This window comes from Diorhabda carinulata, chromosome 8 (genome assembly GCF_026250575.1).
Source record: "Diorhabda carinulata isolate Delta chromosome 8, icDioCari1.1, whole genome shotgun sequence".
NCBI classification, from domain to species: domain Eukaryota; kingdom Metazoa; phylum Arthropoda; class Insecta; order Coleoptera; family Chrysomelidae; genus Diorhabda; species Diorhabda carinulata.
Genome location: NC_079467.1, coordinates 17,181,560 through 17,196,076, shown reverse-complemented (window position 1 = coordinate 17,196,076; position 14,517 = coordinate 17,181,560). Strand labels below are relative to the sequence as shown.

Sequence of the window (14,517 nt, the reverse complement as noted above, 5' to 3'; positions counted from 1 at the left end):
CACGAATAGGCCTTTTTTGACCGAATTTTTAATTCACTTCTCCGCGCAAGCGCACAAGACCAGGTATTTTTTCTTAGTCCTTATTCGATTGTGACCATTCCCTATCATTTTTATCTTCCAGTTTCTCTTGACGTTTTTCGGAAGTTTATCCAACTTTTCTTCAAAAATTGTGCAATCTTCAATATTATCCCTAAACGGTCAATAATATTGCACAATTTGTAATATTGCACAGTAAAGTTGATTGTCTAGGAGCCGCCTAAGACGCTAATATTTTGTTCGGTTTCTACAATAGCCAATTACTATAGATGATAAAATATACGACGATGGGTTATGGCTTATTCAACTGACCTTTCCAGATTGTTGTCCTCTCGATCTAGATTACAGATATTTTATTTTTTTCATGAAGCATCTACGCTACTGCTTCTATGTTTCTTGTTATCTTAGAGCGAATGGAAGACAAAACCAAACTATTGATATAATTTGATAAAGACAGCATTTTAAAAGTTTGTTTCAACTTTTTAGTTAAACGTGCTTTTAAAACGCGTTTTTGTATTTTTTTCAACTATATTTTTTATTATTGCAGTTGCCAAGTATAACATTTGTTTACTTTTCACTGGTTAACCTCACAAATCTCACAAATGCCGATCAGAGAGTATTATTTATTCATTTTCAAATTCAATTTCAAACAACTTCATTTTTGTCTCTTTGTGTTATTTCGGCGAGTTAAATTAAAAATACTAAATGTAAAATGGAAACAAATTGAAAAAAAAAAACGATTAAAAGTCGATACACGCGCAGCAGCGAATCGCACGGCGTCGTAAATTAGCATAAAAAACGCTGGAAACAAGAGAACGGGTTTTCTCTTCACTTACATTTATTTTAAACCGTTAACGACAGATTCGAATACAGTGATTCATAATGCATCATACAGAATCGGATCCAAATGTTATCATTTCCTATAAACTTAATCTCTTTTTCTAAAATCTTACTTTATTATTAAAGCAGTAACATTTCCTTTTTAGTCAATTTGTTTGATTTTATCTTTAGTTAACTTGTAAAATCTAGACGCTCTCCTGTTTTTCCGTCTCTATTGTTGAATATTATCTGATTTCTCCACAACTATGTGATAATATATATAATAGATATTAAATACAAGAATTATATCAATTCTACACTCCGTGAATTTCTCTTCGGAATCCACATCATGTCGTATTTTCCGAATCTACGGGCCTTACATTATTTTTCCTAAGCAAGAATTTTTCTTCTTTCTTCCCTTCTCAACCAACGACTGCCAATCCTTTCTGTTCTAAGCATAGTGCTTCCAACGTCGAACCCCTAGCTGGATCAGGTCCGCATCAACGTCCTGGTATGATACGGAGTCTCATCTATTATTTTAATGTTAGTTGATCGAGGCTACTTATTCTTATCATTTTTTTCTAATTTAACATTTCTGTAGCTCAAATTTCTCAATCCCGACGGATAATTGAAGTAAATGTGTTAATTAACTCTGCTTTTCAATACAAATGTTTAATTCCGGATCTGGGTGGACGGGTTCGTAGACGACTACACGACATCAAATTATCGACTGAACTAACGGAATTCTGATGGGAATATTATGCTTTTAATGGTCTAAGAATCATCAGTCGATCGTAATGAGCTTTCCATCTTTTATAACGTGATCATTAACCCAGTTCGAGCGGTGAATTCATTGTCGCTAGGATTGGACGATTCATGTAACGTAATACCACGCTAGACGCATTATTAATCATATTGTAATTTCGGTAGGCATACGTACAAAGTATTTTGATGATAAGTTCAAAACTTTAAGTTCGAAACACTTGTTCTATTTAACATTTAACAGTTTTTTCATTGTTTATGGTTCATTAGTTTAGCTCGCCAAGCAACATAAGCAAAAGCAGTAATGTACTAGGAGAGTTCCTGTGATTTAATGCTTCCTAAGAAACCAGACGTTAAGAAATGCGAAGAATACCCAGGATGATTCGCAAATTACTTGAGAACGCACCAAATATCCCCCAAACAATTCGGGTTTATTAATGCTCTTGGTACAAGGGAAGCCTTGTTCTCATTACAGGCTTTGATACAAAGATGCAGAAACGTGAGTTGCGATGTTTGATGGACTATTTAAAGGTATTCCATCGAATAAAACATGAAATAATGATGGAGATACTCAAAGAAAAAGTAATTAACACTTAAGTGCCTTAGAATAGGAAACCTCTATTGGAGCTAACCTTAGAATCGTAGGAGGCTCTAAGTTAGATCGTAAATTTAACTGTTATTGGATTTAGTGTAACGATCGTGAAGGTAAGTATTTTTTCTTTGTTCCTCGATCTTTAACGAAAAGGCGAGTGGCCATTAAAGATCGACGTGAGCGTTTTACGAATTTTGCAAGGTAATCGGCACTTTCTCGTGTGGTACCAGCAAATATCGCCATAATTTTGACGATTTTGTGAGTTTTCGATATCATGTGGACGAGCCGATGACCCGATTTTTCCACTTAAGTTTATCAAATTTTTCCTCCGGCGTGCCAGCGATGGACGTCTCGGCAATTTGACGCTCTCTTCTCTTGGTCAGGAAGGTGATTGAATCTACGAATTCTGTCGCTTCGTTCCATGAGACAGGAAAAGGTATACTGCTAAATGGATACAGGCTAAGCAACATCATATATGCAGATGACACCATTGAATTTGCTGACAATATAGAAGATTCACAAAGTTTGAATATTAATGTCACAGTTACATGTCAATCAATTTCCAATAGAAAGAGTCCATCAATATAAATACCTTGGTACTATTATAAACGAGAGTTGGATCAACAGGATCAAATAAGGGCATTTCTCGCTTTTTAAATAAAAAGTGCTGAGTTGCTATGTCTTCTCTGTCCTGTTTTATGGAACGAAAATTTGAGCAAAAAATTATAAGCATTCGAATCGTGGCTTTATAGATGAATACTCAGGATCACCTGGACCGTCCGGGTAACAAATTAGTCATCATAAAACGAAATAAGAACGAGAAGTAATGATAACCATGAAAACTCGCAAACTACAGTATTTCGGCCACATAATTATCCTGTAGAGTAAAATATATATAAAAAGAGGTTCAGGAAGAAGATTAACCTTGCGAACTGGTTCAATGAAATATCCCCTTAACTCTTTCATGTTGCTGCTGACAGTATAAATATTGCCTTGATGAACGCCAACATTCGTCACGGAGAGGTACCACAAGAAGAAGAAAGCAATAAAAATAAGGTTAAACCTCATATGTGAGTGTCTTCAATCCAAAACGTCTCTCGCCTGGGTTTGGGTAAAGAAGGAATATAAGGGGGTTTATAAGGTAGAGGAATGTAGTTATGTTGGTATTCCTAAAACGTGTACGAGATATATCGGCAAGAATTAGGTTAATTGCATTCTATGAGATATAAAAGAAAGTTTCCAAAAGAAGGATTATTGGTTTATTGAGCAAACTGTTTATAAACAGTTCTTGTATATAAACAAATTTATTGGTATTGCTTTCTGTCAGGTAATTTGTGTCGACCACTAATCGAACAGACTATATAAAAAAAGTGTATTATTAAGTTTACACTATGATAGGCAACGTGGGCGATGCTGGTTGAGCTAGTATAAGAAATAAACTTCCTACGCAATTTTGGAACTCGAATATAATCACCTGTCATTCACCGTCTACGTTAGACAAATTAGAGTAAAAAATTGTTAACGATCTCCATTCAACCTCCTACAAACTTAAAAAGATAGAAAATATTCCAAACAGACAAACATTAACATACATATCAAGCAAAACAAACAATAAAAAGAAATCAACCCGCCCACATGTGTATCATTTGACAATTTTGTTATGGCTAAAAAAGAAATAAAAAGACTAGACTGGAGACTTTGTCGTAAAATAGAAGCATCCCCTCCCACTAAGATCAATCGTGGTGATGATGAGCTTCGTGTTGTTATGACTAAGAAAACGGCACTTTGACAAAGTCAAATGAAGGTCATTCAGACATAGAGAACGATTCATCACAAATAGTCCGGAAAATGAGGATAAAAAGCATCACTTTTTTCTTCTCATATCACCAATCGAAAGTCTATCAACTATTTTCCTATATTTTCTCATAAATTCCTCAACTTGACGTACTTTGCAAGTACGAGGTGTAGCTGTTAAATAAAGAGAGTCGTATACAATATTTTATTTTGATATTATTTATATTTATTACCATTTTCTATATATACCCCTCCTCTATCCCTACATCGTTCCATGCGAATCTTCCATTGTTCGAAACAGTGCAGGAAATAAGTCAGTTCCTTCAAGAGATAGGCCCTGCTTTTATATACAGCTTCGACAAACTCAAATCTTGCTTCTTTTAACGCATTTTTAACTTTAAGAAAGAGGTAGGAGCCGCACAAACAGCCCCTATAACAACGAAGGACACGGCTCCAGTGATGTGTCTAGGTAGATATCACAGGCTAAACAGCTGACAGTCGCTAACTTTTTCTGTAGCAGCGGAAAAATTCCACGAATTTAAACTAACACTTAAATAATTTCAACAATAAACATTCGTTCAACTTTTCCATGAAGACATATATTGTTCCATACCTACAGATACAGGTAGGTAGTCAAGAAAATGCCTCCGACTAATAAACATTTTATTAGTAGCGAACCTTTTCGAAATACAGATAAAGGGATTACCTCCCTGTCCAATTTACATCTGTCCTCGACAATTTTGTAGGAACCAACATCCCTAATGGCTCGTAATTGCAAGGAGAGGGTCGCGACCGCTAACTAGTTTCGACGTTTTTGCGTCTCATCAGTTCTGCGTAACAACTTCTGGCGCAATCATGATTTCCAACTGATATCGTTAGCCCCCCTCCACTGTAACCCACGTACTGGGCGAGAACAATCAATATTTTCGGAGATGTTTGGTGAAATTGTTATAAACTAAAAGGGGATTAGAGGGCGAACGAACGAACCTTATTTTCTAGATTATAGATCTGTTTATCTACATAGAAATTATTTTTCCATTACGCATCATCCTGACACGTTTTGGTTTTGTTTTCTCTATTATTGGCAAAATTTCAACTACGTCACTGTTTCTCGTACCTTATTAAGCTTGTATGTGCCCGTTTAATTAAAGCACATCGACTTTAATCAAGTTTCCTTTGATGTTAGTTGTACACGTGCAAAAATGGCCGTATCACCAAAGTAATTGACTAACTGGTTGTTGGTAGTTCTCGATTTGGGGTGCAATACAGAGGTTTCGTAACCTTGTTTGGTATATATACGTTGATTGCATCGAATAATACATTAAGGGATGGCAATTGCAGAAAAATAAATCAGTCTTCCTTCGAATTTTGTATTTATAAAACAAGTAAAGGTATAAAAATATGTGCGCAACAATAATTAAAGTGGTAAATCAATAGATAACACGTGCTTGAGGAAAAAATATTTTTAACTATATTATTGAAAACGAAAAAACAAAGTTAATGTTAATAAAGAAAAAACGAAGTAACAACAAAAAGAAGACGTACGTAGATAACTAATTTAAGGTCATTGGTTCAGAGTTTGAATTTGAAAGAAAGTGGATAAGTTTTTTTACTTACCTTTATCAGGTGGTTCTGGAGCGATCCCCGGATCTGGAACTGCAGTCCTACCCGATCTAGGCTTTCTCGAGCTCACAGAATACGTCACAGGTGGTGATCGATTCTGGAAATAATAGTTTAATTATCAATTGGCAATCTAACAAACTGTCAAAATCAGATGTTACCTATTTAAAGATGGCTGCAGTGGAGTAAACAAAACTAAAAACTCTCTATGGAGCCTTTTAGCACCAAATAACTATAAAAACAATAAAAAGCAACTCTCACTACCGGAAAAACCACAAAACGCTAACACGGGTACATACGAGGAAATAACTTCTTTACCCCACGGCAGCCAGTTTGACGTAGATCAGCTGTTTTCTGATTGCCTTATTCAAAATGTGACGTATACTCCCCGCATATCGGGTGTTTCAAAACGTTTGCATGCGAGGTATATCACTGCATTAAGCGAAACAAATCGATTAAAATCACCAAACAATCACATGCGAAAGTTTTGAAACACCCATAATGTGTGTGTTTATCTCTTTCCAGCGAGTTATGTACAATACTTTCCCACTATCCCACAACGCAACTAACTTTTGTTTTTTAATTTTTCAATTTTCTATTTTCATTTTCATCAATTAAATATCCACTGTAATTCTTATTTGTAATGGTTACAAAAATTAATAGTAATATCATGATGTAAAGACTACAAGGTGTGCTCTTGCGCAGCCGGATAGCCACAGCCAATGAGAAGCCTGTCCTACTATCGGCCATATTGTTCTTCTGGCGTATCAATTCAATGCGGGAATTTGAATCTTATCGTTTTAAGACTGTTATGAACGAAACATTGGGTAGTGAATGTGATACAAAACTATGAAAAATTAATTCAGCATATGGTAAATTGGGCTTGGTTGTTATTTCAATAAAAAAAATTCTCAAATTAATGTGAATTCAATAATTTTGAATAGATTGCAAAACTTTTTGCCATGTAAAGAATGTATATTATAAATTTTTCCGTTTAACAAATAGATAATAAATAAAATACATCGTGTGTTTTTTAACAATTTATTAATAAAACGAATTGTAAAACTTTAGTTAACATAACCAAACACATAGTAAGCAGCAAGTCAAACTACGAATATTTTATGGTGATACAGCATTTCTGCTATTTTTTTTTAATCAAGTGCTCGGGCTTTTGCACGTAGCAACTTTTTTTTAAAATGATTCGAGCATATTCTCGCTATTCAAACAACAAATATTTGATCAATGTTAAATCACCCACCAAAAAAATATACTTGTAAACACTTACCGTGTTGGAGGTTAAGTTGTCTTTCTCCATAAACTTTTTTCATTCGTTAGGTAATTTAATCTCTTTTGTAGGAAATTTATGGAAACTAATATCTTCACATCTATAATTCGTATTATTATTTGTGCATGAAGGTACATAATAAGAAGGTATTTTAATTTCAATAACTACTCTATATACTTAATGTAAATAAATATGAATCAGTCAGCTGGTGACAGCCAATATGGCGGAAAGTGGGACTGCGCAGTAGAGGTTGTAAATTGGTCTTCGGTAAGAACACACCTTGTAGTCTTTACATCATGAGTAATATTGTTTGTAAAATGAAACGGTTCTCACTTATCGGAGACATGAAAAAATGAGTTTTCCGAACAGTAAAAGTTCAAAGTAATTTTTGTTACGCGTTTTACATAAAAAGTGAAGTTCTCTGGCTCCTGTTTGAAGCTTTCTGATGGCGTGATTATAAATTAATTATTATTGGAAGCTAGGATTTCACAAAAAAATATTAGGCACCTTCAAAAATACGTTTTTGTAGCGCAATTCAAAATCTTTTTGTTCCAATAAGTTTCTTCGAAACTCCCAATCAAAGTTTAACGAGATACAAGATTAATGTAACCAGGTTACTTACTTTGCATGTCTCTACAATGATTTTCAATAAAGTTTGTATTCCTGTAGTGCAGCAATAAGAAGGCAATCTAACATCCTGGGTCCCAATCGTGTTTTGTGAGAAAACGACTAATTTAATTAAATTTGATAAAATTTCATTCTCTAAGAACAGTTAAAAAATGCATTACCTTATTTTTTATCAATAGTTTTTTGCCTTCCGCCTTTCTGGGAAACAATTTTTTTGATCAAAATGCATTTTAATAAGAAGGTGGCTATTTTTTGCCTTTGCGTCCTATACTATTTAATAAAAGTTTAATGAAAAGATTACTAACATTTAATTAAAAATTTTCCATGTCATTGGTTCAAAAAATCAAAGTCACGGATAATACAAACAAACGAAATCAAAAATGAAACGATTTCATTTGAAGAGAGAGCGAAATATACAACGGAGACCAGCAGGTGGTTTGTTCGAAATTACTGATGAAAGAAAAAGAGAAAAGGGAACGGAAAAATAATTACCTTTTGTGGGATTAGATTCCAAGAATTTTAGGAATAAAAATAGGAATTTTAACTCGTGCAACCCTAAAAACATCACTCTTATTTAACATCGCAATTTACGAGAGGGTTTTAAATATCCTGAGCAAAGCAAAAAAAGAGAGATGATCAGTGGCGGAACTAAACCGATGCACCAGACTTTTAACAAAGACATCAGATATAAAGAAACTGAAGTAACAATAATAATATTTTTCATTTTAGGATTTATACACTTTTTAACATACTTTTACTGGTTTCACCTGTAAGTAAGTATGTGACTTTTTTGCTAAATTGAAATTTTTGGAATCGTTAGTGAGTTATCTTCAATCTCTGAAGACGATAACTTGGTTATCGAAACGCGCGTCAGACAGTGTAATTGTGGGTGTAGTGGTAGTGCAAACTGTGTGTTCAAAATGACTTATTGGCATCAATTTTGCCCTACTTTGAACGATCAGATTTAGTGTAAAGTTTGTACACTTGTCAAAGACTGGCGAAGATTCAATAACTCGATCAAAATATCTTATAATATCCTTTTTAGGAAAGTTAGAAAGATAAGTAAGAGCTCTACCTCAGACTCACACAATCTAAATGCAACCATCAACACATCTGTACATATTAAAATAGTGAAATAAACTTATGGCAACACCGATGTGAATATGACAAATCTGACATTGTCATCATAAAGTTCGACATTTTCAATAGTGAAACAGATTCTTGAAACATTCATCTGGGTAAAAAATGGATTTAAATCGCGAACATTGTCGTCCGATACTAAACAACAATCGACTGTAAGAGTTTTTAAAGAAGAACGAAATCCAACTAAAGTAATGCAAATGGTTGCATGTTTTTTCGGAATAACTGAATATATCGCCACAGTTCCAGTACAGGAACGTAGAATTGTCAATTTGGATTGATAAACCAACATTTGTTTGCCACAAGTGTTCTAAAAATTCAGGGAAACCAATCGCAGAAGATGAATCATTCTCCACCACGACATTACGAACTCTCACACATCAGTTCAAACAAAGACGTTTCTGGACAGTCAAAACATCGAATTGATGGGTCATCCGCGTGACTTAAGACTTTGATAAAACCAACAGCGTGTGACTATCAACCCGCTTAGACTTTTGATAGATCGTGTTTCGCTAGTTTCAGTCGTGGTCGCCATTCGCTAGAGGATGAATTTCGAACTCTATATACCCAACTAGTAAAAAAATATCCTTGGTTATAGCTAGTGTTCTGGATTACCTTCAAAGTAAAAATTTATCACTAGTTGACTTCCCCTTTTTAAAGCCCCAACCTATTTCTTACGATTCTGGGTAGGACTTTGTATTCGACATCCAATCACGTGATACACCTTTAATTTCCGCAGTCCCCTTTTTATGTATTGGGCAAATTATTGACTTATCTTATTGGTTTGGCATCTGCTCTTGTTCCTATATATTTTTAATCAAATTAGATATTCATCGGCCACTATACTTTATAACCTCTATTGGAATCCCATCCCTACAGGCCTTCAATATTATTTGCCACTTCTACTTTTATTTTCGATGGTGTTTCTTCTACGGAGACAGGTTCTTTCATTGTCTTGTTTTATTCAAGCTTGTCTTCTATCCTGCTTCATCATTTCGCCCCCTGTCCAGTTTTTCTTTTCCCACCTATGGGTATAGTATAGTCTTGATCTCAGAATTTATGTCAGGTCGTGATTGGTATTTTACTTCTTTTTGTCTCTTGACAAACATTTATATCGTTTCTGTTTAAGTAATGTTCTTCAATTTTTTTTCTTTCGTTTTCTCTTTTGCACATTTTCTGTACTTTTTTCTTTTCCTGAGCCTACTCCTGTTTTAATTTGTCATTTGGGTCTTTCAACATTCTCTATCTTGTTTGGTTTTTTTAATACCTGTTTGCAGTTTTCATCAAACCATTCTTTTTTGTCTTCTTTACCAATCTCTTAGTTAGTGCTGTGTCACATTCTTCATTGCTTTCTCAATCCCTGTTCCGAAATCATCACATGTTTGTTTGTTTTCCAAATTTATGGTCATAGTATTCTCAAACTTCGCCTTCACACTTTCATTCTTTAAGAAGCTTTCATCATATTTTACCAGATCCTAAAGTTTTCTTGAGCCCGTACCGTCATCTGAGCCCGCGTACGCTTTTCTGGGGTTCAATTTTGAATGCTTTCTTTCCACTAGTACATGGTCGTTTTGGTTTTATATTCGGCCATCCGTAGATATTTAGGTTTCTTCATGAATGGGCTTACAGTCAAAATAATTGCTTATAATGCTCATATCATTACTTTTACTAAAAATCTATCGCCATTTTATCATTTTCTTTACTCAAGTCAAGTTTGCTTCGACGGGATGCCTAAAGGTACGGAAAAAACGAAGATCATCGACCTTCAACCTTAGCCTAGTACCCTCGACCCTCGCTCAAACTGTCGCTCTACCGCATTGGTGTTAATCTTGAGGCTTGTACCGTCGCACCACCATGTATGTAAGTGAGAACGGTTGTCAAAGGAACAAAAAGTACTAAACTCGGTTTTTACCCTAGCACGTGATTCGTTCTTGCAAATTCAGACTTATAAGTTTTAAAATGTGTTAAACCAAGAAACTATCGTGTATTAATCACAAGTCTTCATAGTATAGGCACGTTCAAGTATGCCTCAAAAACCCCAACAGCTGAAGATAAACGTATTATATTGATCAGTAAATAAAATAAGAGGTTGCAATAGGCTAAGACCGTAAAAATTGGAAGCATGAAGAGTGGGAGCGAGTTTTATGGAATGATGAAACAAAGTTTGAGGTTTGTGGGTGTCAGAGAAGAGTGTTTGTGCGCAAGTCAAGGGAAGAATGGATGTTAGGTATATGTATGATCCCGACTGTAAACAGGAAGGCTCTGTGATGGTTTGGGAGATCTTTGGACTCAATCTGAAAGCAGTGTCCTACTGTTCTAATGGATTTTCCCTTAAAAATAATATAGCAATAGCAAAATAAAAAGCAAATATAGTTTATTTGAATTTTGCACCTTCTCACACTTCTGTGATCGTCTTGACTAATATTCACGATTACGACCACCCATCGTATTCATCAATTACAGCACCCAACGACTTTTCCTTTTTTCTATCCTTAAATTTTCATGTGCGAGAGAGATATTTCCATCAAATGAGAACATTACCTCATACATAAACGTCTATTTTTGAGTCGAAAGACAGAAGCTTTTATTTGGTTAATAAAGTTTAGTCAAAAAATGTCTTTTTTAAGTCGAAAATTTACCAGACAAGTCTCGTAGTATGCGATATTTCTTTAATTCAACGTTGCGATTTCTGTATAATAATAAACAAAACTGAATACAATTTCTTTACTGTAATTAACTCAATTGGAAAGATGTGAAACATCAAAAAGTTTCCAAAACTCATTTTATTTCCTTCTATCGTATATACCCATTTACCTTCCAGTCAAGAAACCAACTTAACTCCGTGAATAATAAAGTTGAATTGTTTCAATTCCGAGTCTGAAAGTCAAAGAGAATGTTTCCGTATTTGGTAAACAATGCGTCTAATTTTCAATTCACGTTCATCAAGAAGGCCATTCACAACTCGGTTAAAGAAGACGAGAAAAAGGAGCAAAAAAGAAGATAAACATGAGAGGACTATCTATATAAGGCAACCGGGCAATTGTGTTCAGGTCCGGCGTTGAAAAATACTTTATTATTTTAAAAGTTTCATTTAGTGGTCGTTTGTAGGCAATAATTTGTGTAGGCAGTGGATTAATTTTGTAACCATGTACCCTCGCATTTAAAAATACATAATACTGATTCACAATTCTCCTCCGAACAACTTCTTCGACAAAACAATAATCCTAGTACCACTGGCTGACTGATATATGACCTAGGAAATTCCAAGTAACCTTTTTAACGTCCTAATAGCATACGATTAAATTAATCCCTAAGATACAATGTTTATGACAAACCAATATAACTGTATCTTTCTACCAACTCACTGTTCTACAGTTACACAAACCCAGGCGAAACGACGAGATCCCAGCGAAGCTACACCAGAGATTCAGCTCCCGCGACGTAGTTTAATCTTTGTTATTTATATAGTGCAATAGGGCTAATCCTCTTGTATTTGCTTCTTACATAAAAAAGATACTGTTCGCTTTATTTCTACGATTACATAATATTTTATTTCCCGTATAAAAATTTGGTAAACTTTTTTCTATGGCAATTAATTTTTAGCCCTTCGATTTGTTGAGTTACGATGGTGGAACCGTCTCTGTATAAGTTCTGGTCTGTTTATATTTTATAGTCTAGCATTGATTTGCTAGTCACGTTCCGACTCGTGAGAAAGATTACACAAACAGAACGAAGTACTTTTGCCATGGCTTTTTCATTTATTTCGTAGTAATATAAATCCAAAATAGGATTTTTATTAATTATCAACATAATTCTGTGATGTAATTGAAATAGAAATTTTACAACTCTGAGTGTCAACTTTCTTTGCCATATCTCCGGGTGACTTTGGATCAGAGACTGACTGAAAAAAACACTTTCAAGGGATGAGTCATAAGGCACAAATTGCTTTCAACAACTGCTAAAAATGCTCAGAGGAATTTGGTATGTCTAATCATAAAACAACGGATTGAAAGAACTATTTACGTGAGGTGTATGCGAATTCACTTCTAACATAACCTTTAAAAATAGATGGACCAACAAACACGACTGTAGAAATTGATGAATCTCATTTTTCATAAACGTAAGAAGTGTTTTTTGTACAATTTCCAGGATCGCTCTGCTGGAACATTGTTAAATGTAGTTGTACGTTAGCGCATCAATCCAGGAACAACTATTATGTGTGACAAGTGGTCGGCGTACAAAAAAATTGAAGTAATACCTGGTGTGAACTATTTTCATCTTAGTGTTAATCGTTCAGAATTACTCGCGACAATCGCATTGAGACACTGGCGGTAGCAAAACGCTGTAACATAAAAGAGTGGGAGATAAAGGGACATTTTGTGCTCCTACTTAAGGCCGGAACACACCTATCATGTATCCTTCTTGTCGGACTACGATCATACAGTCGCACGAGTGTCTAAGAGTGGAGTGATACTGAGTTTGAACATCGTAGTTCACACCGACATCTGTCCAATCCTACTCCTACACAACTTCGATCATGAATCCGATCATGCAATATATTCGTTTAACTGCTGCATCACGCATGTCAGGTGGAATTTGTAATAATATTTTTGTGCTTCTACGGATATTCTTTTCCAAACAGAATGTACCCAAAAACCGCGTTTTTCTCTGTTATCCATATATCTTTCCGGTTCTCTGCATCTTCCTCTTCTAAACAAAGTGTCACTATGACTAAATCGCAGTTAAACATTTTGGGCAAAGAATCTTTCACGATTTTAATTGAAACGAGACTGGCGAGAGTGGCGATAGTATTGAACCGGAGCTGAAAATCGGAAATAACTCGGGAGCGTGTAGGACATGTATGCCGCAAGGATCCATTTTTTGGAGCAATATCGGACCGGAGTCGGATTGCAGTGGTGTATGACAAGTGTGTCCCGATCTCTATGGGAGTGGAACCAAAGGAAATGATGATGAATGATGTTTAATAAAATATTTGGAGATATAAAATCGTATTGACCACTAGAACAGATACATACAGAAATGACAACCGAATCGGTGATTCGGCGAATTTTATTTCATATCAAGTTAAACAACTATTCAAATTGGATTATTATTTTCGTTTGGTAAGTAGAATAGATTTTACAACTCATTTTAAAACTATTAAACTATATATTATATAACAAATGCGGGGTTATAGTACAAATACGCCCCTGACCACCAATAAACAAGCTGACAAAACAGTACAACTTTTAATAATAAGAATTTCATTTCCTTATAAAAATATAACAATTATGTACTTCAAACAAATAATATTAGAACACGTACTTCTTTTTTTTTTCAGCTCCTTAACTATAGAAAAACAAATTTCACGCTCCAATTCCTTTCTATCAATTTCGTTTTTATTCTGCTTCTTCATAATCTTTGAGTCTTTAATGGCGTCGTTGTCGTCGTCGATACGAACCCAAAAGAAAAGGCATAGAGTGAGAGAGAAATAAATTATTGCTCTTCGTAATTCTCTTTCGTAAATAAGCAGCGTCTAGAGTTGTATGGATACAGGATCGTTTCTGAAGTCGCTAAGGAGTTTAAAGGCGTGTACTCGGAATATTAAACTATAGAATGAGTCAACGGAAAACAATTTTGGAATCGTGACAGTATTAACTCGATACTTTTTGGATTAAAATGAGGTTATGATCGAAAATATCGTAAATAGAAACTTATCCAATTACCCTTTTCGCAATACCGAAATATATTAAAGTGATTTGTTTAAGAAAGCGAGAACTATCGTCTGTAATATAAAATTTTAAAAAGTATAGAGGGTTTTCATATATGAAAATTGCTACGT

At 34.7% G+C, this 14,517-nt stretch overlaps 1 protein-coding gene across 1 annotated transcript in view; it reads right to left on the bottom strand.

The window, feature by feature from the left end:
• The window catches only part of LOC130897264 (probable JmjC domain-containing histone demethylation protein 2C), a 318,396-nt gene that overhangs the window by 214,346 nt on the left and 89,533 nt on the right, over nt 1-14,517 (bottom strand). Inside the window, exon 7 of the mRNA XM_057806023.1 lies at nt 5,621-5,723. Within this exon, the coding sequence (XP_057662006.1) occupies nt 5,621-5,723 (103 nt within the window). The remainder of the gene's footprint in view (nt 1-5,620; nt 5,724-14,517) is intronic.